The sequence below is a fragment of the Alexandromys fortis genome, unplaced genomic scaffold (genome assembly GCF_014885135.2).
Source record: "Alexandromys fortis isolate MF-2015 unplaced genomic scaffold, M_Fortis_MF-2015_v1.1 scaffold_143, whole genome shotgun sequence".
Classification (NCBI taxonomy): domain Eukaryota; kingdom Metazoa; phylum Chordata; class Mammalia; order Rodentia; family Cricetidae; genus Alexandromys; species Alexandromys fortis.
The window spans coordinates 606,729-631,031 of NW_026068044.1; the positions used below are offsets into that span (position 1 = coordinate 606,729).

The 24,303-nt window shown below is 47.2% G+C and overlaps 1 protein-coding gene across 7 annotated transcripts in view; it reads right to left on the reverse strand.

Annotated features, from left to right (window-relative positions):
- Positions 1-24,303, reverse strand: part of Dlgap1 (DLG associated protein 1) — a 672,355-nt gene that overhangs the window by 10,577 nt on the left and 637,475 nt on the right. For all 7 annotated transcript variants that reach the window (XM_050166170.1, XM_050166171.1, XM_050166169.1 and 4 more), the window contains 2 exons: positions 14,563-14,984; positions 280-371 (listed from right to left, as the gene is read on the reverse strand). In XM_050166170.1, coding sequence (XP_050022127.1) covers positions 280-371; positions 14,563-14,984 — 514 coding nt within the window. The remainder of the gene's footprint in view (positions 1-279; positions 372-14,562; positions 14,985-24,303) is intronic.

The window sequence follows — 24,303 nt, forward strand, 5'->3', positions numbered from 1 at the left end:
ATTCTGTCCCTAGGATTATTTAAGTCGCTCTCTCTCTCTCTCTCTCTCTCTCTCTCTCTCTCTCTCTCTCTCTCTCTCTTTCTTTCTTTCTTTCTTTTCTTTCTGCTTGTTTGTTTTATTTAGTGAAAAGCAGGAAACCAGATTCATCTGTTAAAAGACTCCAAGGAGCCTTGACTTAACTTGGTTCAAACTAAGTTTTGCTTTGGCTGGACCAGTCTTGAGGACAAGGTCTCCCCGTGCTGTGCTACAAGGAGTCACGGCGATGTGGATGGTACTTACCAGGTTCTCTTCACACAGCTCTCTGAACTGGTAGAATTTCTGCGCCATGAGAAGTTGGGCGCTGCCCACCGCGGTTCGGATTTTCCCTAGAACTGAAAAGAGCAGACACAGAGGTTTACACGATGCCTCAATGTTGAGACTTAGTCTGATTAAAAAAAAAAAAAAAAAAAAAAGCAAAGAAAAAGTTATGCTGTTGCGGTGTGAAAAAACAGCACACACAACGTGTGCCCACACGCACCTGGGTCCATGAAACCCGGGATACCGGGTTCAAGCATAAAGTCAACTTGGGAGACCACATGTTTATCGCTCTTTTTTTTTGGGAGAACTGAGTTTTCCGTCACAGCACTGTGCTGTACCCCAAGGAGAGGCAAATAGCGTTCCTTTTCTTGGTCCAGACAAACTTCACGCGATTTTCCCAGTGTAGTTTCAGGTTTATGGAGTCAGTGATCCTGAACTACTAGGTTGATTTTCTAATTCCAATTCAAACACAAGAAAAGTAATACAAACTGGGGGGGGGGGGATCTCCTAACACCCTAACTAGTCCATAATCCAGCTTTTTCCCTGGAGTTCAGCCACTGGCATTCTCTGAGAAGTGATGGGGTTCAACCTGTCGCCTGGGTCACACCAGCACGGACCCTAACATCCATTTGGTGTGGAGTCTTCCTCCTTGCTTTGGTACTTGAAGCGGTCTCAGAATCCGCCTTTGAGTGCCTCTGCAGGGGCCCTGGTCTCAGTGTCCCCAGGGCTCCCCCTGCACCCGCAGCCCTTGCAGCTGCCCCTGCTGGAGCTTTGCTACATAGCAAACCGCCCTCCTGTACCCGAGTGGACAGAAACCTCCCACAATGGAAGACTAGAAAGAACTCAGACAACCTGAGGCTTGGATAGGCTCGGAATTCTGCCTGGTAGAGACAATATGGGGTTCAAGCAATCTCACTGTTGGCTTCGATCTAAAAAATTCACACTCCTTTTCTCAACCACAAGGTCAGGAGAAAACAAAGAAAGCAACGGCATTGTCCAGGCTGGCTTTTTAGTAATCTGCTGTACGGGATTCACAATGCCAGGCCTCATGATGCTCATTCTACCTAGGAAGTTCTGGGGCAGACCTACACAGAAGTCTTTCCAAGATCACTCTTGAATCCACTATTGTTCTGCAGCGAGGTGGTAGTTAACCTTGAAGCAGTTAGCCTGGCCCCCAAGGCTAAAGCCAAGGCCAGAGAAGGGCAGAGGAGCCAAGGCCCTGCCTTCTTGGGCTTTGCATCCTAGTGGAAAGCACAAAGAAAAGGCAGGGGAGCAGAGCCCTTCAGTGGATTAGACAACATAGCGTTCTTCCTCTGTCTCCTATGAAATGGAAAATAAATGAGCAACAAACAGGCTCTGGCTTAAACAGTTTGTCTTGATAGTCACAATTTTATAACAGCACTTTTTATCTTATTTACCTCCTTAAATCTATGCACATNTTATGAGCATTTGTGTTTTGTCTGCATGTATGTCTGTGTGAGGGTGCCAGAGACCCTGGAACTCAAATTGCAGACAGGTGTGACCTGCCATGTGGGTTTTGGGTGTTGAACCGGGGTCTTTTGGAAGAACAGCCAATGCTATTAATTGCTGAGTCATCTCTCCAGCCCCATAAATACATAAATGAAAACACACATGAACACTGGATTTGATCCGTCCCACATACACAGTAGATAGACTGTGGGTTGAGGCAACAGATTTTCTCTGAATATTAAAATGGGAGGTTCGAGGACTCTGTGGGTCGGGAATGGGTTTTGCTCCTGGGGTTCTGGGTAGTGGCCTCCTTTACAAGCAGGCTCCTGTAAACTTTTTAGATTGTCCAACCAAATAGGGTGCTGTTCTGTTCACGTGAGTGTCCCCCAGAGGCCTTTGTATTAAAATGTTGTTCACTGGCCTATGGGGCTTCTGGAAGTAGAAGACACTTGGGAAGTGGGGCCTTAGTGGAAGGAACTCGAGCTGCTAGGTGCCGGAAAAGGGACACTGGCACCCCAGTCATTTCCCCTTTCTCTTTTGTTCCTCAGCTCCCACGATGTCCTCTGCCACTGAGGTCTACAAGCAACAAGGTTAAGTAACCATGGACTGAACCTTTGCTTTTGTTTTTCCCCAGACAGGGTCTTTCTATATAGCCCTGACTCTCCTAGAACTCGCTCTGTAGAGCAGGCTGGTCTCAAACTCATGGAGATCCACCTGCCTCTGCCTCCCGAGTGCTGAGATTAAAGACATGGCCTGACTTCTTGTTTTATTTTAAAAAATCTATTTCTTTTTTATTTTATGTGTATATACGAGTGCCTAAATGGACATACGTGCATTGTGTGTGTACAGGTCCCCGCAGAGGCCAGAACAGGTAGCAGATCCTTTGTAACTACGGTTATAGGGGATTGTGAGCTTCTTAATATGGGTGCTGGAAATGGAACCTGGGTCCTGTTCAAGAGCAGAAAGAGCGCTTAACCACTGAGCCATCTCTCCAGCACTTGTTTCCTTTCTCTCTCTCTCTCTCTCTCTCTCTCTCTCTCTCTCTCTCTCTCTCTCTCTCTCTCTCGTTTGTTCTGGGAGATAGAATCTCATTTTGTAGTCCTGGTGTCCTGAAGATCACTCTAGACCCGGCTGGCTTGGAACGTTGAGACCAACCTGGGCAATACAGTAAGGTCCTGGTTCTAAATAAATCAATAATAAAATAAATAAGGCAAATTCAAATTCATAGAGTGGATCACAGAGCAGAGTGTAAGGAGAGACCCTGTATCAAAAACTAAAGCAAGGAGCCGGGCATGGTGCTTCGTGCCTTTAATCCCAGCACTTGGGAGGCAGAGGCAGGCAGATCTCTGTGAGTTTGAGTCCAGCCTGGTCTACATGAGCTAGTTCCAGGACAGGCTCCAAAGCTACAGAGAAACCCTATCTCGAAAAACTAAAAAACAAACAAACAAACAAAAGTCTGTGGAGTGTGATTTCTCTCGATTATCAACACTTTCTAGAACCAGGTTTGGTAGCCAATCCTCAGGAGGCTGAGGCAGGAGGATTCTGAGTTCAAGATTGTGCCAAACTACTTAGTGAGACCTTGTCTCTGAACACCAAAGCCAAGCAAAACCAAACCAAATATTCACCTTCCAGCCAGCGCCACGGGACAGAAGGATTGGGTACAAGGGGACACGGTGGGAATCTGGAGCTGAGAGCAGAACAGACCTAGTCGCAGTGGCTGAGGACAAGGTCCCGTCAGCTGTGAAGAAAGTGGAGGGTCTGGGGCTCACTCCACAGACATGGTTAGAGAAAATTACAAGCCCCATGTTTTCTTTAAAGGTCACACGTTATAATGAGAAGCAGAGAAAGGCTCTGTGGGGAGGGGCGTCTATGCAGACTACGCTTTGAAATCCCCTGGCTATGCTGAATTAAAGACCGAGACATTTAGAGAAGAATGAAGCTCCTCTTTCCCCCACTTGCCTGTGTGGGGTATGGTTTTTATTTGGGGAACACAGCGATGGTAGAAAAAGCACGGGGGGGTGAAAAGAACGAGCGATTTCTTTTAACCCTGCCAGGGGAATCCACGATAGCTACGAGCCGGTGCCAGCGAGCCAAAACAAAGACCAGTTAGTTCCCTTGGGAATACGCCTGGCTTTTCGCTGAATCAAAAGTTCAGGGCTGAAGGTGCTGCTTAGCATGTGTGCCGCGCGGAACTCAATCCTTAGTACCTAAAACACAAACAATCGAACAAACGCACACAACAGGTGAGCGGTCCAGCAACTCTGTGAGCCCCTCCGTAGTCCAGGAGAACTGGTCTCTAGATCGGAAAAGTCAGAAGACTGGTTTCTCTGGCTTCTTTTAATTCCTTCCTTCCTTCCTTCCTTCCTTCCTTCCTTCCTTCCTTCCTTCCTTCCTTCCTTCCTTCTTTCCCTCCTCCTCCTCCTTCTCCTCCTCCTTCTTCCTCTTCCTCCTCTTCCTCCTTCTCCTCCTCCTCCTCCTTTTTATTTTTAGTTTTGAGGCAGAGTCTTGCTATACAGGCTTGGCTGGCCTGAAGCTATAGACTGAGGCGGCTTCAAGCGCTCAGAGACTCACGTTCCTCTGCCTCCTGTATCCCAAGTGCTAGGATTAAAGCCACCATGGTTGGCTTGCGCTCAGCTCTGCCCAATCCACAGTCACCATTCCTCTACTTTAGGGCCTCGGACACTGGAAAGAACATGCATTCAGCCTCAAACTTGTTATGCAGCCAAAGACAACCTTCAAGTCCTGATTCTCCTGCCTGCATCTCCCTAGTGCTAGGATTATAGGCATGCACCACTATGCCTGGGCTATGCTGAGCTGTGATTGAACCCATGGCTTCACTCTTACCAACTGAGCTACATCCCCAGTTCAAACAAACATTTTTTTCCCCATGTCATTAGTTTATTTACAATCGTATCTAGCATAAGAATTTGAAAGTTTAAGCCATTTCTCATCGATTTCATTTCTTAAACATTCTTTATAGTTGTTAAAGGGATGAATGAAAATATTCTGCTTTCTTAAGTAGTCGCTGCCGTCTTAGGAAGAAAGGAGCAACAGATCTAGATCTGTTAAGTTCACAGTTGTCAGAGCCAGTGACCAACGGAGAAGCACAGAGGTGGTGAACTCTGACGTTCTGGCCTAACATGGTGCTGTTGAAGCTCTGTAAGGCTGCAGACAGAGCAGGAATGTGGAAGTAATGGCTGCAGCACCGTCTCCCTCATGACCTTGATGTCTGAATTACCAAAGGGAAGAGGAGAATTACAGACATATTTCTTACTCCTTTTGTAGAGTCCTGGAGGACTAGAAAATACCGTCACCATGCAGGAGCCCATCGAGCTGTCCAGCCATGGTGAAGGGCCATCAAGTGAACACGCCAGGGAGCCATTTTCAAATGGCTTGCCCCTCAACAGCAGCATCTGCTGTGCTCCTTTTCCATGGAACTTCCTCTGACACCCAGGCTGTGGGTTCAAGGGCAGCCAGCTTCTTCACTAAGTAACTGTTCATCTTGGGACCATTTACACATCTCTTCCTCCTCATCTCTCCTGAAATTCCTATACCTAGCTGCCTCTGCCATCTGCTCATTCCTCTATCTTTGGGTGGCTAGAACCTTGATTTCCAACCAGCTCGCAAGCTTCTCGACTGCATAGGTGGTGTTCATGCACTCAGGCAATCCCTGAAGGAATAAGTTTGGGGGGATCAGCTGAATCAGCTATGGACTCTGTCTGTCTGTCTGTCTGTCTGTCTGTCTGTCTGTCTCTCTCTCTCTCTCTCTCTCTCTCTCTCTCTCTCTCTCTCTCTCTCTCACACACACACACACATACACACCCTGACAAACACACACACACACCACCACTACCACCACCACCACCAAAGTTAGCAGCAACAGTCTGGACTAGATTTTGACTCCTTTCTGTCTTGTCTTCCTCTGCCCTTTAAGTTACTGTTGAGTAGTTAAGGAATACAGTCTGAGCTAGGCATATTTACTTCTGAGACAAGATCTCTCTACAGAGCTCAGGTAGCCTTTGAATTCAGTGTCTCTGGCTTCTCTGTCCCAAGTGCTGGGATTGCCTTCTGGTGCCTGCACACCCACCCTGCAGGTATCAGGCCATGTGGGATAGGGTGACCCCATGTCTGCGGGTGAAGTGAATTGCCTCATGGGGATGCTCCTCCAGGAACTCCCAGTAAACTCCTCAACAATGGAAAAGGCAGGTAAGTTCCTAATCTACTAACCTTTATGATTTTAGCGAAACACCCCTGGGCAATCTCACTTGCAACCCCCACTTCCTGAAGCTGTTGGGAGCAGGTGGCTGCCACTCTTCTTCACTTTAACCAGAGAGGGTTCTACCAGCGTGTGGCCAGCCTAGGAAAAACAGAACCCACAAGCCCAAAGCATGGCTTTGGGTGTCTGTCACGGGAACGCCTGCCGGTGTAAATTAAAGGCTATCTGCTCCCAAGTTTGGGCTCCTCCTTAACCTCTTTGTGCTTTTCTTTTTATTCTGGAGACTTTTGGGGTGAAGGAGGAGAGGAGAGTGGGGGAGAATGTGAGTCCACATCTAAAGCCACATGGGTTTGTCAGTACAAATCTATATGAGATTGCCCAGGCTTTGAAGAACGCGTCCTTGGGACAGTTTCTCCAATCTGTGACCCAGAGGACCCTTCTTATATATAGAGAGAGCAGAGTGCTGACCAGAAAGCACATTGGCTATCACTTCCTGTGGCCATGTACTAGTTTCAGGTTAGTCAGAACTTATGAAATAGACCACATGTGCTCTGTCTCTCTCTGGCCCCTACTACCGAGTGTGCATGCGTGTGTGTGTGTGTGTGTGTGTGTGTGTGTGTGTGTGTGTAGGCACGCACACTGGGAAAAGGAGCAAATCTTTTGAAGGTTTACTTTAAAAGGTGAGAATTAAACTGAAAGAAGCCAGGAAGCATCTGCTGCTCCGCACTTAACCACACGCCCAGGGCTGATGAATGAACGGCAGGCCTCACAGAGCGCAGCTTTATCCACCACCTACCAGCGGATGAGCCGCGCAGACTGGGTAGAGGCAACCCTGGACAGAAACCCAGTGATCACACTGATAGCCGGTCACAACAACGACCCTGCCCAGCTTCCGTAACCAAACCTGAACGCAGCCAGAGCTTACTTAGGGTTTCATCAGCAGCCTCAAGTTCCCTGGCCAAACTCACAAAGCCTCCTGTGGGAGATGCTATCCACTAACCTGATGCTACTGCCAGGTGAAATTAAACCGGAAGTAATCTGCCTCTTGCACACGCTGTTTCTCTGTGTCTTTCAGATAACGCCTGAAAATTCCACGGAGAAAGTTGTCCACAATTCAGGAGGCAAAGACAGATTACCAAGTACTACAAACCAACCAGTCGGTCCTTTATCCTTGAGCCAATGAAACCTGAGCCCGCTTTTTCCCCCCACAGCCGGAGACTGCATTCTTGTGAGAAGGGCGCAGTTCCATCTGGTTGGTTCTTTCCCGGTTAGATAATCCCAGACGTATCCATGTAACATGCGAGCCGCTGTCAAACAGTGCTGAGCCATCTCCCCGGGACAGCTGTTTCACACAAGGGCTGCATTGTCTGAGGAGAGCGGGTATCGGTTTCCCTTCAAGTGCTAGGGAGACTCTGTCAGCTGCCTGGGCTCAAAGAAAGCCTCGCCCACTGCAGACTTCTATTATGCTGTTATCTGGCCCCAAACCACTCTCGACTGGGAGGGTCGAAGGCCTAAATCAAGAACCGGTCTTTGTTCTGCTTGGCTTTTTTATCGGGGGGGAAATAATAGCTCCACACACCCAAAGAATGTATGGTCTTACTCTTCTGAAGCTAGCTGGCTTGCTTTCCCTCTTCCCTGGGCTCCAGGTGAACTGGGAATGCCAACAACTATTCACAGGGAGGAGTTGTCAGAATCTGGATAGCTGATGGCCACCGAGGCACTGAAAACGAGATGGAGCTTTCCTTCTCTAACAGAGGCCACTCTAACTCCCCACACGCCCAAATCTCTGATTTGCTTCAAGTAGTAATCCAGCAAACAGATTCCTTACCTCACTCTCTCTCCCTTCCTCTCCCTCTCTCCCCCTCCCCCTCTCTCTGTTTTGGAATGTGGACATCTGTGTTTTGAACTTAGACATTTAATAATGTACCTTACATCGTATGAACATCAGGAGAGCTTCAGGGGCTGTAGCCTTCTGTGCAGGTATGTGTGTTGTTAGGAACTGAACCTAAAGCCTTGTACTTGCCAGGCAAGCTGACAGCCACTTGCCTATACCCCCAAGAACACCTGTGTGTGTGTGTGTGTGTGGGGAGGGTCAGAGGTCAGCCTGTGGGTGTGGGTTCTCCCCTCTGTCTCTGGGACTGAATTTGATGGTCAGGTTTTGTGGCAAGCACCTTCAAGTGCTGAGCCATGTCATGCCCCCCACTCCATCATTTTTAAATGTACGATGGGAGGCACAAAATGTGTGCATCAAGCATTTGAAATATTTAAAAACTGGGATAACTCTGAACCCTGTTCCTAACCCTATCTAAAATCTAACCTGGTTGTTGGCTGGTAAGGTTTTAGACAAATGAGTTAATCTAAACCTAATCCTAACCCTAACTGTAACCCTAATCACAACCCAGCCCTCATCCTGTGACTAACCCTAGCCCTGACCTTAAACCTAACACTTTTTTTGCTGTTTTGTTTTGTTTTTGTTTTCCAAGACAGTCTCTCTCTATGCAGCTCTGGCTGTCCTGGAACTCACTTTGTAGACCAGGCTAGCCTCACACTTAGAGCCTGCCTCTGCTTCCCTAACCCTGTGTGCTGGGACTGAGAGCATGTGGCACCACTATTTGGCAAACTTAACAGTTTTCATAACCCTGGCCCTATTATAAATAAATAAATGAATAAATAAATAAAATGCAAGCAAACAAAAGTTGGAAAACTGAGCAAACACTGTGTTCAGAATTTCCCTTGTCCTGTGTCCTTTGTAAATTTTTCATCTTTTTCTTTTCAGGAAAAAAGAACACATGAAATGCACAGGGACACTGGACTCTAAACAGATACCACCCCTGACCCCTGAAGAGATGTCTTCCCTGCAGAGGACGCAAAGAACAGTCACATGACCTGGACAACCCAGAAGTAGCTGCTTGATTTGATTCTTTTTCTGTTATCCACAGATGAAAGCAAACAAGAGTTGGTTACTTAGAATTTAGCTCTTCTCTGAAAACTGGGGCTGAGTTCTTTCCCTACTGCTCGTCTTTGAAAGGAGAGACAGAAAGGAAAAAGAGAGAAGAAAGAAAGGCTGGATCGGAGAATTTGGGACACCGACTGAGGCCGTCATCAGAATAGAGGGACAACTGCCAAGAAGCCAGGGGCAAATACGCGTGGCAAGCTTTCCTGAGGGTCTTGCCAAGCAACACACAGTGTCATTATCTTGTCAGCTGTGGTGTGTGTCCTGCCAGACACTTCTGTGTTCTGTGACCTCAGACTAGGCATTGCCAGAGAGCTGTTCGGAGGGCAAGGGAAAAAGGCCTCTGCCAAAGGCTCCAGCTTTCTCCGAGGCGGCAGTTTCTCTCAGGGTTTCTCCCACAGAGCGCCGGTTCCCGCTAACTTCCGTTTGCCTCATCTGACTCTGGCAATGGTTTGTCTTTGGAATTACCAGTTAACTTCAGAAATCGGGAATCCCAGCACACGAAAGCATGGCTGGGGCACGAGAGACACGAGATTCCCTTCAAGTGCTTGTGTGTTGAAACTGTATCTCAGAAGCCGGGCAGGAACTATGGGGCTCACTGAGTTACCCACCGGGTTCTCTCACCCCTGACAAACCTATCCCCTAGGCGGAGGAGCCCATATCGTACAAACAAGGCATGATCCTTGATGCTTTTATGGCAAAAATAACAGCTAGTTACTTGCTGCGATCTGAATGTTTGTATTCCTTCGAAATTCTATGTTGAAACTCTTCACTGAGGAGCAAGCTTAGAAGAGACGTTAGCAGGTGTGTCTCACGCCATTGATCCCAGCACGCTAGAGGCAGAAACAGGAAGACGTCAGAGTTCAAGGCCAGCCTGGTCTAAGGAGTTCCAGGACAGCCAGGGCTACACAGAGAAACCTCTCAAAAGAAAAAAAAAGGAAGGAAAGAGAGAGAGGGAGGGAGGGAGGGAGGGAGGGAGGGAGGGAGGGAGGGAGGGAAGGAAGGAAGGAAGGAAGGAAGGAAGGAAGGAAGGAAGGAAGGAAAAAGATGATTAGGTCATGGGGGTGGGACTCTCAGGAACAGAATTAGTGGATTCCTAGATGAGGCCTGGCGAGCTTGCAGCCTTCCTACAGCCCGAGAGTGCGTCAGGAAGGTCCCATGCTGGAAGCAGACAGTGGGCTGTAGCAAACCGACCCGACTAACGTACTACTTACTATGCACTTTTTACTCAAATAGGAAGAAAGGTGTTGCTAACTTAAAAAACCAGGGCCTGGAGAGATGGCTCAGTAGTTAAGAACACTGGGTGGGCTGTTCTTGTAGAAAACCTGGGTTTGAGTCCTGGCACCTACGTGGCAGCTCACAACCATCTGTAACTCTAGTCTTAGGGGACTCAACCCCCTCTTCTGGCTTCTGAGGGCACCAGCCATGCACATGGTGCATAGACATATGCAGACAAAACACCCATACGCATAAAGTAAATAAATGAAAATTTAAAAAGTTTTGTAAGATTAAATATGTCAAAGATTTAAACGTATACTTAATGACCCCATCTTATGTAGCAGAGAGTCTAGATAAAGGAGAGTAAGACAAGAATAGCTTCTTCCTGGGCTGTGGTGGTGCACACCTTTAATTCCTGAACTCAGGAGGCAGAGGCAAGCGGATCTCTCCGAGTTCAAGGCCAGCCTGGTCCACAAAGCGTGTTCTAGGATAGCCAGAGCTGTTACACAGAGAAACCCTGTCTCAAAACAAAACAAAACAAACAAACAAAAAAAAAAAAAAACAAAAGCAAAAACCAAAACTCTTCTTGCTGGAAGTAATGGCGCTCATCTTTAATCCCAGCATTCGGGAGATAAAAGCAGTTGGATCTCTGTGAGTTCAAGGGCAGCCTGGCTATAAAGAGAGACACTGTCTCAAACAAAAACCACTGGGCAGTGGTAGCAGACACCTTTAATCCCACACTCAGGAGGCAGAGGCGGGCGGACCTCTGTGAGTTTGAGGCCAGCTTGGTCTACAGAAAGAGTTCCAGGACAGGCCACAAAGCTACAGAGAAACCTGGTCTTGGAAAAACCAAAAAGAAAAAAAAAAAAAAGAATAACTTCTAACTTTATGAAGCTTTTATCCTGAAAATGAGAACATAGACTATCATAAAGAGGCTGGAAGGCCTGAGAGTGGTTAGGCACCCCCAAAGTCCTGGCAGCCATGCCCAGTGCACCCCAACAGCAAACTCATCTTGGACAATAAACAGAGGCATTACTTGGCAATGACCTATAGTTTTACTCTCTCCTTCCTTGCATTCTCCCTCCCTTCTGCCCTTCCTTTTATTTCTCTTTCTTTTTTGGCTGTTTTGAGAATGTATTTAATCACAACATTTCTCCCTTCCCATTCCTGCTCCGAGAGTCTCTAAACAAAAGATAGGCACCAAAAAGCCCAATTCTGCATTCTTGGCAGCCATTGGAGCCCCACCCCCAAGTTGCCAGGCATCTAAACCCATGCCCAAGTGCTTAGCTTTAGACCATACTTGGACACAAACCCAGTTTGTGGCAGACATGCCATCATCCCTCACGTACAACCTAAAAAATCTCCCTGCTGTAGTTTGGGGATGGGACTTTTCTGGCCCAATCTCTGGGATCAGAGAACTTACCTGGGAGTTGCTCTCAATAAACCTGTTACACTTTTTCAATTTGGCTTGACCTGGCTTACTGTGAAGGTAGGGAAACTTACCACTTGGGGAGGGTGTGTGGCAAAACAAACAAACAAACAAAAAAAACAAAACAAACAAACAAACAAAAACCTATTACTCACTCTGTAGTCCTGGCTGGTCTGGATTTTGCTATGTAGACAAGGCTGGCCTGAAATTCTTTTTGTAGCCCAGGCTGGTTTTGAACTCATAGAGAGAATACTTGTCTGTGACTCCAGAGTGCTGGGATCAAGGGTGTATACCACCAGGGCCCAGCATAAATTCAATGTTTTTAAAGATGTTTATTTATTGTTTGTTTGTTTAAGGTTTTTTGAGACAAAATTTCTCTGTAGCTTTGGAGCCAGTTCTGGAACTCCCTCTGTAGACCAGGCTGGCCTTGAACTCACAGAGATCCACCTGCCTCTGCCTCCCGAGTGCCACCACTGTCGGCCAGGTTGTGGCTTTCTATTAGCGTACATCTGAGATAAGTTTGGCCTAAAGCTGCTTCCTACACAGCTACACAGTTTACGCTAAAGGATACTTTGTACATAGAGAATAGTAACCTAATTGGATGTGTCAACAGACTGGTAAAAAAAAAAAGTTTCATTACATTTTGGGGAATATTATTTTCAGGTGTGTGACTTTGTTTGGCTGCAATTATTTAACTCTATGAAGCTGTGTTACTGTGGCTGTCTAAAAACACTTAATGGTCCTAATGAAGAGATGAACGGCCAACAGTGAAGCAGGAGCAAGGATAGGCGGGGCTGGCAGGCAGAAAGAATGTGTAGAAGGAGAAATCTGAGAGGATGGAACAAGAAGTAAAGGCGGGAACAAAGAGAGGAGGATACCAGGGGCCGGTTACACAACAAGCCACGGAGAAAGAGGCAAAGAAAAGTATTCAGAAATAGCTAAACACCCAGAGGCAAAAGGTAGTCAGGATAACATAAGCTAAGAAAAGATGGCTGGAAACAAGCTAAGCTAAGGCCAGGCATTCATAACTAAGAATAAGTCTCTGTCTGTGATTTATCTGGGAGCTGGGGGATAGACCCCCCAAAAGCCCAAAGAATAAACATCATACAACAATTTCGGTCCATCAGAAGTGACCCGAGAGGGCTGGAGAGAGGACTCAGCAGCTAAAAGCACCTACTGCTTTTGCAGGGAACCTGGGTTTGGTTCCCAGCACCTCTTTGGAGGTTATCAATCAGCCTTAATTTTTGGGGATCTGATGCTTTCTTCTGACCTTTATGGGCACCAGATACACATGTGGTGCACAATGGCATATGCAAAGGCAAAAATATTCATACACATAAAAATTCATAAAGAAGTCTTTAAAATCTTCTTAAAAAATTTATATACGTTGGCGTTTTGCCCGCATCTGACACCCTCATCCAGACGTGAAAATGCCCTGCCTACAACCCACCTTAGGGGGCCACCTTTTTACCTTGTGTCAAGTCAACAGGGTGCAGAGATGTCTTAGTTTCTTTTCGGTTTCTGTGATAAAGTCCACTACAAATGCAATGTAAGAGAAAATGGGCTTGTTTCAACTCCCTGTCCACTGTCTGAGGTCGCAGCGGGGGAGTTTGCAGCAGGGGTCACACTCTGCCCCGCCAATGCAAAGAAAACAATGACAAATAGCTACAGATTGGTACTCAACTCACTGTTCCCTCGTGTGCATCTCAGGATCCCCTACCTAGGAGATGGTGCCATCCACAGTGGGCAGCTCTTCCCCACTGCAATCACCACGATTAAGATAATCTCTCAGTCGTACCTGCAGGCTCACCTCCCAGTTGGTTCTAGATTTCGTCAGGTTGATAATTAATACTAATAGCCGTCACAATGTGTGTATACATGTGTGTGCTGGGTAATAATAATCCGTACAGTTTTATTAACATGCAATATTAAAATAGTGTATAGGCCCACAGAAACCCTGCTTATTGCGTCTTTTAGCCTGTTTGGTTTTTTTTGAGACAGGGGCTAGCCTGGAGCTCAGTAGCAAAAGAAAGCTGTGTACTTCTGATCTTCCTACTTCTGCCTCCCAAGTGCTGTTGACTTGACACAAGGTAAAAACACTCTGAGCGGCAGGAACCTCAACTAGGAAAATGGCCCCCTAAGGTGGGTTGTAGGCAGGGCATTTTCTTAGTTAGTGAATGATGGGGCCCATTGTGGGTGGTTCCATCCTGAGCTGTATAAGAAAGCAGGTTGAGCAAGCCAGTAAGCAGCTCTCCTCCATGGCCTTTGCATCAACTCTGGTCTCCAGGTTCCTGCCCTGCTTCAGTTCCTGTTCCTGACTTCCTTCAAGGATGAGGAGTGTAAGTGTAAGCCAAATAATCCCTTTCCTCACCAGCTTGCTTTTGCTCATGGTGTCTCATTGTAGCAAAAGTAACCCTGACTAAGGCAGACCTTAAAACTAGTTAGAATTATTATTATGATGATGATGATGATGATGATGATGATGTTTTTTGACACAGAGTTTCTCTGTATTGCCCTGGCTGTCCTAGAACTCACTCTATATAGACCAGGCTGTTCTTGAACTCACAGAGGTCCACCTGTCCCCTGCCTCCTGAGTGCTGGAATTAAAGTTGTGCACCTTTAACTACCCAGCTAGTTAGAATTATTTTTAATCCCTTGGGATCAGACACATTCCAAGATCATCTGGGGAAGAGGGGATCCTGGGGGAGTGAAGACCACTGCCATGTGTTTCTGTGAAGGAAGTCACAGATCTTAGAGCTGGAGGAGGTGGCATCTGCTTAAGGGCTTTTTTTCTTGAGTAGTCTGGCAGTTTCTGGTCTTTCAGTGGGATTGCCCAGCTCTTCTGGGAGTTTGGGTTTGGGGTGTGAAACAGAAGGTTATAGAAGTTGAGCCGGCGGGAGCGCAAACAGGAAAGCCCACAAACACAAACCGGCACCGCCCACACCACAGCCACAGCTACCCTCGGCGGGCGGTACTTACTGTCCTCGGGGAGGTTGTTTTCCCGCTCTTCCCTCTCCATCTGCTGGCACCAGCCTTCCATGCGGTCCCGCTCTGCCTGGAGAAGCTTCAGGAACCAGTGGCCATCCCGGTGGCACACGGACCTTTGAACGGCCTCCAGAGGGTCTTCTGTGATAGAGTCAATCCAGGGGTCCGGAGGAGGCAGGATGGAGGGGTCAAAATCCGTGTCAAAGTCATCGTCGGCCGCGCAGGCGTGGTAATGGTTTCCTGAACCCTGGATGCTGACCGTGGAGGTGCTGGCGTCCCGGGAGAACTGCCTGGCCATCGGGCCGGGACACGAATTGTCCTCTATAGATTCCAGAGAATTTTCCAGATTGTCATGGAAGTCCAGGTCAGCCTGCACTGCGGTGGTCACACTGTTGGACCGAGTGAACCTGCGGAAGCTTGGGAGAGAAGAGACGTGGGGTTTAGTTCCGGGATATTTACTGAAGTGTATCTATCGAAGTACATGTTTTATTTGTTTTAGCGGATCTGACGAGGGGTGTGGTCGCATCTTCTCAGCGTTTGGAGGAACTGCTTTGGGGTGAATATGCTGGTTGCCACAGATCTAAATCTTTGTTAAATATGGAATAATAAAGCACAAGTAATTTTATAGGTGGAGCAATACATAGAGCTCCTGAAATCACTATGATGTCCAGTATCTGCCTTCTTCCCCAGATCTGGGGTGGCTTTCAGACAGCCACCGGAGAAGCAAAACGTTTCCATTAGATTTTTGTATAAGTATCTGAGAGATGGGGAAAACAATGCAAGCTACGCTTGACCAAGACTCACAATTCTTGCATTTTCTAGGGACACCTCTTAGGAGAAAGATTTCCTAAACACTCGTTAGGTTTCCTTCAAATTCAACCCTTTTTGCTCGGTAAGCATTCACCTGACAGGCCTGTAGGTCCACATAATAACATGGTTCAGAGTCTTTGGGATAAAGACCAAGTTTACAGTTCTAGAGTTCTCCATGACTACCCTCCTGTGCTTCTGCTCGCCTTTCCACAATTCGTCAAATGTGGCAAAACACTGCTTATTAACGGACTTAGTTTGGGCATTTCTCTCTCTTTCTCTGTCTCTCTGTTTTGTTTTGTTGAGACAGGGTTTCTTTGTATAGCCTTGGCAGGCCTGGAACTAGCCCAGTAGACCAGGCTGGGCTGGGACTCACAGAAATCTGTCTGCCTCTGCCTCCTGAGTGCTGGGATTAAGGACATGCGCCACCACGACCTGGTTAGTTTGGGCATTTTTATATGGATATTCATGAGAACATTTTTTTTTTTAACCAAATAGTTCTGTATATCTGTTGCTTACCCCTACCATGAAGGTGAGGACTTGTGGCCAGTCAGAGGGTTGTGATGGATTCAGGTATCAATTTCTCTGTACCCCATCAATATCACCTCTTATTCTCTAGGACTCTCTGTGTCTCCGTGTTTAATGTGTGTGTGTTTGCATGTGTAGCATATGTGCATATGTTGGGGGCACACACATGTGCACACACATGTGAGTTTAGAGCAGTAGTTCTCAACCTGTGAGTCTGACCCTTACGATTCATAACAGTAGCAAAATCACAGTGAGCTTCTTGTTTCTGTTCCCCACAGTGCTGGGGCTACAGTCAGGCATGTGGGTGCTGGGGATTTGAACTCAAATCCTCACGCTTAAGCGGTAAACATGTTTGAAAGTATTATTTTGATTTTACATATCTGAGTGTTTTGCCTGTATGTATAATATGTATTGCGCGCGTGTGTGTTGTGTGTGTGCGCGCGCGTGCACCTGGTGCCCTCAGGGGCCAGGAGAGGGTGTTGAATCCCCTGGAACTGGAGTTACAGACACTGTGAGCCACCGTGTGGGTTGCTGGGAGTCCTCTGCAAGGGCAGCCAGTGCTCTTAACCACTTAACAGTCTCTCCAGCACCTTAGATTTTGTTAGCTCCTGGGTCCCACAGTCATGCATGCGCCATGGGCATTCAGGCAAACTGCCTGGTCACCCCAGTGCCTGAAGCTGTATTTTATCTACGCACAGCGTGGTCACGTAATCTACGCACGCCATAGCTACATAAGCCCCTGTGGGCATGCGCCAGCTGGCCTTTAAAGGCAGACATGCCCACTTCACCCTCTCTCTCTCACCTTTGCCTTCATTACTCTCCCCTCCCCGCCCCCGTTAATAAAACTCTTAAAGTGGGTTTCCTTGTGTATCCTGTGATTCGTTCTTGTAGCCGGTCGATTTCCAATTAATGTTTCATATGCAATAGTACCAACCGGAAAGGATTGTACATTAAGCAAAGTCTGCGCAGCATTAACTAGCTCGGACATTTGCAATTCTCTGGGATTGCCCTGTGTAAGTCAATTAAGCTTGTTTTAACATCAAAACAAAGGCCCAGATAACATAGGGAAGCAGTCATGAGAACAAGTTACACCAAGTCGTCAAAAGGAGAAAGGATCACTATTAAAAAAAAAAAAATCCATGTTTTCCCCTAGAGATTATATGTCAAAGATGGCTGGAGGACTGCTCTGTGCTAACTATTAAGAGTAAAGACAGGCTGGGCGGTGGTGGCGCACACCTTTAATCCCAGCGCTCGGGAGGCAGAGGCAGGTGGAGCCAGCCTGATCCACAGAGTGAGTTCCAGGACAGCCAGGGCTACAGAAAGAAACAGTCTCGAAAAACAAAAACTAAACAACGACAAAGCATAAAGCCACCCGCACTTGGGAGGCAGAGACAGACAGCCACATAAACCATGATCCAGGCCGCTCACTTCGGGGACTTAAGACTTGTAAGACACTGCATGCAGCCCCGCATGGGCGCACATGCCTCTAATCCAGCGCTTGGATCTCTGTGACTTCAAGGCCGGCCTGGTCTACGCAGAGAGCTCCTGAACAGCCAGAGCTACATAGTGAGACCTTTTTCAAACCACCTCACGCATTACAAAGAAAGGAAATCACGTCTGTTGACATGATCGGCTCTCGTTACTTCTGGAAACTTAATACTGCAAAGAAGCGAAACACACGTGTGTGTGTGTGTGTGTGAGTGTGTGTGTGAGTGAGTGTGTGTGTGTGTGAGTGTGTGTGTGTGTGTGTGAAGACAGTGGGGAGATTGTGTGTGGTGTACAAGCTTGAGAGTCATGTTAAGAAGTCTCTTTGTTCTAACAAGGAAGGGCAGGAATTCAGGTAAAACGTCCCTTCCAGCAGCCACTCATTCCTTGGCTGTGTCTGTATTTTTTCCTGTTGTCCCTAAATGCTAAACGTCACTTCCCGAGGTTGAGCTTTCTCTCCAGCTGCCCATATGTGACCGAGATGGCATCCATCACTGCTGCTGACATTCTGACTCTCTTCTAACTCAAAACTCAACACTGCAGAAATATTTAGGCTTCTTTCCCCGAGATCTCTGATTGCAGGGATCAGATTCCCAAATTCACTCTTGCCATTTGTCCCCCAGCAGCTCACACTCGGCTTCAGAGAGAAAACAGCTCACACTCTGCTGCACAGAGAAAGCGGTGGCCTACTTCCCTGTCTGCAGCCCCACGCAACTGTCCCGCCAGCATTCCTGACAGCCACAGTCTCCCGGCTGTGGATTGGGCAATATATCTACCTTCTTAAGAAAAACAACTTGGCAGAAGATTAATAGAAGTTTGCAGTTTAGCCACCCAGAAAGAAATAAAAAGTTAAGCTGAATGAAAACGGTTTGGGATTAAAAGCGGCGTCTTTGAACTCCAGCAACCCAGCACAAGCTGGGCTGTCTGAGTCCGGTAAGCAAAGGCTTTTTCTTCCCCTAGAGCTTTCAAAGGATGCTCTGCGCCACAAAGCTGCTGTTTGTCTTTCAAGTGCAGAGGCCCTTGGGGGTCAAGGGCATGATCGAGTTGTGACTGCTTTTCAGTTGTTGCCGGGCACCCAGGAAAGGTCACTAAGATTTATCTCCCGCGAGTGGGGGAGTGGGGTAACCCTAAAGCTGAGCCTGGTCTGGCTGCTTCCAAACCCACACTTCCCAGTCTTGAAGTTCTTCCTTCCTGCTTGCCCTGCGGGCACAGTGTGTAAGGATAACACTTCTGAACCAGGCCAGCCAGTGCTCAGGCCTGGGATGCAGAAAACCTGGGATGAGAGACTGGCTCAGCCGGTGCAGGGGACAAAGCCCTGTGTGTTCTGCAGAGCGAGCCACAAGTCACCGGCTTGCAGTCCTAGTAAGGGCCTTTGTGCCTGTGAACAAGCAGGTGTTGAAGGACTTTCTACCCTATTGCCACAATGTTTATATGTGGAGCAGGTTACAGATGAACATACAGGTTCTTGTGCTACAGTTTTTATAAAACAGTGGGGGTGGGGAGTGGAGGACACGGGACACAGGACACGGGACACGGGACACAGGACTGCCAGGTAAGCACAATTGCCATCTTCAGTGTATGTTTGTGTAAAGGCTGGGGTTTGAACCCAGGACCAGGCGTGTGCTAGGCAAGCGCTCACCTACAGAGCCACACTCGAATTCTGACATCTCGGTGCTAATGGTCTGCACCTGCTTGGGTCTACAACCAGTGCCTTACAAGGCATGTGGGGTTTAGGGAGAGTAATTCAGTCTTCCCTTGGCAGAGTCCACAGCCTCTCCTCACCCTCTTTATCCTTCTGCTTGCCTTTCTGAGGTAACTCTGGCCACACAGATGGAAGTGCGAAGCTTAGGCTATTCTTTCTCCTTAGAAACCCTCAGCGTTCCCCACTAAGCTCCTGTCAAGGTTTATGTGGGATCTGAAAAGCATGCCTCAGTGCGATGCCCATCTCGGTGCTTTGTGGACCGGCGCCAGTTCTGATCAAGACCCGACATAACTCATTATACAAACTGAACGTCAAAAGAAAGGGGTGGTAGGTCGTGAGTCCTCTAAGAAAGTGCTCTTTAGTCAGGGCTCCCAAGCCGAAACTGATCACAGCCGTCAACCGCTGTGATGCAGCCCTCACCCAGAGAACTCCCTGCCACCTCGTGAGCCAGGCTAGAGCTGCTCTATCTAGTCTGCAGAGCTGCTCACAGGACGCACCCACTGCTCACATGAACTCCGCGGACGTCATTCTTTTTGCCCAGAAATCTCTTTAAGACCAAGGACCAGGTTTCCAGTGTGAAGACTCACACCAAGCGGAACAGGGGCGATGCGCTGGCAGACAAGGGCAGAGCGTGGGAAGTAAGTAGAGTAGGTGACACCCAACAGCTTTTGAGAGGACCCACATATTTCCCGTCTTCTTTGAGGAGGAGCCGGGAAGCCGCTAATGTCCCTGATGGCTGTCACTACAGGAAACTTGGTTCTAGCTCTTGAAAGGTCCGGAAGAAATTACTTCGCTTTCAGAACTGGAGCAGAGCCAGTTCTTGGCCACTGATGCTAGGTAACCAACACAGGTGTGAGAAGCCTCGCTGACAATGAAAACAGTTCATGCTTATTTATGTCTGTGAGTGTTTTGCTTGCGTGTATGTGTACTACCCATATGCAATGCCTAAGGAGGCCAGAAGAGGGCGTCAGATCTCTTAGAATCGTAGTTACAGACAATGGCTAATGCCCAACTGGGTGCTGGAAACCAACCTAGGTCCTCTACAGGAACAGCAAGTGTTGGTAACTGCTGAGCTATCTGTCATGTCAGTCCCGCTACATTTTAACACAGCTTTGGCTAAATGAAAGTCACAGTGAGTTGGTTTCTTTATCTTTCCAACAACTAAATGATCTTAAAACAACAACAGCAACAAGCAGCCAGGCAGTGGTGGCACACGCCTTTAATCCCAGCACTCGGGAGGTAGTAGAGGTAGTGGATCTCTGTGAGTTCGAGGCCAGCCTGGTCTACAAGAACTAGTTCCAAGACAGCTAGGACTGTTACACAGAGAAACCCTGTCTCAAAAAAACCCAACCAAACCCAAACAAAAATAATGCAAAATGGAAGAAAGAGAAAGAGGGAAGATAGAAGGAAAAGAAGAAAGGAAGAGAGGAAGGGGAAGAAGACAAGAATGAAAGAAGGAGCAAAGAGGGGATGGGTCAAGGGTGCTGCCACATACTCTGCAGCCCAGGACTAAGAGCTATAAACTTGAGGCTGTCTTGAACTTAGTGTCTTAAGTATCAGACATTTGAAATTCAAAACCCCTGAAGGCCACACCTCTAAAACTCAGGTGCACGGTTAGAAACTATTTGATTAGGTTACATCATTGTTAAGCAAAGGAGAGAGATTGTGAAGGGTGGGTGCTGGTTGTGGGGTCCTTGGGGAGACAGTGGAGGTGTGTGCGTGATGAATCCAGAATCCAGGTGAGCAAAACAGGGATGTAGCCTTGAGCTTAAACTGGCTGTCTCGCTAGGCCCCTTGATTTTGACTGTTTTTTTTTTCTTTTTTAATTTCTTGTTTAATTGAAATCAGAAAAAAAAAACAACTATTTCCACAGTGAAGTCACCTGGGATCAGAGGAGGAATCTTTATAATGGCCATCATTGTGGGCAGAGAAAACAACATGGTTTTGCTATAGCTTGCTTGCTCTGTCCAGTTTTGAGTCTGCTGTGAGTGCTTCTGTTTTGAAATGTAGAATCTTGAGGGTTGGTGAGGTGGCTTACCCACCACCAAACCCGATGTTATAAACTGAGTCCCTGGGACCCACATAATGAAGGAGAGAACCAACTGACTCCTGCAAGCTTTCCTCTGACTGCCAACACGCACCTGCCCACTAAACAAACAAACATACAGGGTCATATGTAGCCCAGGCCGACCTCAAACTTGCTATGTAGCCAAGTATGAGCCTGAACTCCTGACCCTCCTACCTTCACTTCTCAGACGCTAGGATTACAGGAATGTGCCACCATATTTTGATGGAAAAACCAAAAGTATAAGAATTCTCTTCAGAAATCCAGTGGTAGTGATGCATGTCTTTAAACCCAGCACTCGAGAGGCAAGGGCACGTAGATCTGAGTTCGAGGCTAGCCTGGACTACAGAGTGTGTTCCAGAACAGCCAGGGCTGTTACACAGAGAAACCCCATCTCATCAAAAACCAAAACCAGGGCTGGAGAGATGGCTCAGCAGTTAAAAGCATTGCTTGTTCTTCCAAAGGTCCTGAGTTCAATTCCCAGCAGCCACATGGTGGCTTACAACCATCTGTAATGAGGTCTGGTGCCCTCTCTGGCCTTCAGGCATACACACAGATAGACTATTGCATACATAATAAATATTAAAAAAAAAACAAAAACAAACAACACCAAAAAAGAGTTCTGTTCACTGAAGCTTTGTTTCTGGAGATGGGGAGTGGCTCTCATCACCGGGAACTCAGTCTGTATCTGGGCTAGAATGGCAGGAGTTATTTGCAAGACGATTTTATTGCTTTGATAGAGGATGTGATGGTGTAGTTCAAGCCATTCTCAAACTCATAGCCCCCCTGTGTGAGCTTACAACTATGATACCCAGATCTCAAGAACATCCTAATGCCAGGACATCTTCCTTGCCTCTAGTCAGTGTATGCTTGAGGTCTAAGTACCAAGCACAAAGGAAAAGGTGTGGTGGGAGAAGTAGGGAGGGGTCTCCATAGGTGGGAGGTCAAGCAGCACAGAGAATTTTCTATGCAAGTCAGAATATCTCTCTGTACCAATTCCCTTTCCGCCAACATACAGGAATGTTTCTGGCTCTCCCCTAAAGTGAGTAATCACATTCTACCTTCACAAAGCATGCACTGTTAAACTAGGATCATCCTTTGACCCTATGTTGGGTGCCTGATACCTGACAGGTGGAACTACTTTGGAAAGCGGTGGAAACTCCAGGAAGTAGGGCCTTGCTAGAGGAGCAGGTCACTAGCGGCATGTCACTGAAGGGAATTTTTGTTTCCTCATTCTCTGTTTTTTTTTTTTTTTTTTTTTTCTGTCACTAGTTGAAGAACCTCATCACATGTTCCCGCTACAGTGACACTCTGCCTCAGCGCATGGCTCCAAGAATCCACGAACTGAGCCGGGCGATGGTGGCGCACGCCTTTAATCCCAACACTTGGGAGGCAGAGGCAGGTGGATCTCTGTGAGTTCTAGACCAGCCTGGTCTACAGAGCTAGTTCCAGGACAGGCTCCAAAGCCACAGAGAAACCCTGTCTTGAAAAAAAAAAAAAGAATCCATGAACTGATTGCCCTGAATCCATAGGACAAAATATATTTGAAGCTGCTTTCTGAGATATTTTGATCCCAGCAACACAAATAAGCAAGCAGACATAAGTGACGCAGAAAGTTGGTTCCAGAAGTGGGGTCGCTGCTGTGACTAAAATCTGACCGTGTAGTCCTTAAGTCTTTGAAACTGGTTTAAAGGAAGAATTTTAAGGAGTATGGTATTGCAGCCCTGAGGATCCCCACAATTATAAGAAGAAGAATCAAATAGGTGATTCTGGTAAAAATTTAGAAGACCAGAGTGTTGACAGAAATGTGGACAAGTCAACATTAGGTCTTGATGTTTCAGATGGGAACGAGGATTTTTTTTTTTTCTGTGTAGCCCTGGATGTCCTGGAACTTGCTCTGCAGGTCAGGCTGGCCTCGAACTCAGAGAGATCCACCTGCCTCTGCCTCCTGAGTGCTGGGATTAAAGGTGTGCGCCACCACCCCCTGGCAGGAACAAAGATTCTATTGGGAAATGGCCTAGAGGTTCTTCATATTATACTCTGGCAAAGAACTTGTCTATGTTCTGTCCTTGTCCTAACTAACTCTTTGGGGAGGCTCAGGAGACTATAGTGGCTCGCGCTTGTGATCCCAGTACTTAGGCAGGAAGACCGCCACAAGTTCAAGGCCACTCATAAGCCACAAGTTCAGGCCTAGAGAGTAAGTGTTGGTTTCTCAAGCCCAGTGTCAGACACTTTTGTATTGGGACAATAACTGAGATTTCCTGGAGGACATTTCAGGAATGGACCAGACCTCACCTATGGCAGATTCAAGAGTAGGAAAACAAGTCGTTTGAAAAGAAGACCCTGTTTGCACAGGGCTGCCACAGAAGTGATCTATTTCACCGTGCACAAGCCACCCAGGCACTCCAAACCCAATGGAGCCACGGTCACAGAGAGAGAGGCCATGTGTCCTGTAAATGAAAAGGCCACAGAGGTGAGTTCGCTCCATTTACATCAACGTGTTTTAGGCATGGGGCTACAGGATTTAGCATTTGCCCTGTTAGGTTTTTTTACTTTGATTTTGTTCCTCTTTTCTATGCTTTCCCTTAGGATATTATACCTTGGAGGCCTGTAACCTGCTTGTTAGTTTGTTTGTTTATTTTTCAAGACAATGTAGCTTTGGCTGTCCTGGAACTCACTCTGTAGACTATGCCAGCCTCAAACTCACCTGCCTCTGCCTGTCAGTGCAGAAAGAGACCCTAGTCCCCCCCCCCGCCCCTCCCCAAACAAACTAACAAATTTATTAATTTGTAAAACTATGTATTTACTTTTATTTAATGTGTATATGCCAGTGCCTGCCTATATGTCTGTGCACCGTATTTGTGTCTGGTGCCCTCAAAGACTGTCACAGTCTCCTGGAACTGGAGTCACAGCTAAAGCTGCCATGTGGGTGCTGGTGTCCTCTGCAAGAACAGCAAGTGCTCTTTTATCACGGAGTTATCTCTCTCTCTCCCTCAAATCCATAAATAAGTGAATGCCAGCTGGCTGGACAGCCACGCACAAAAGGATAATTTTGCATCTTTATCTCTTCTCATATTTAAAAATCAGCTCAAAATGAACCAAAGGTCAAATTAAGATCGAAGGCTATGATAGTCTTAGAAGAATATAT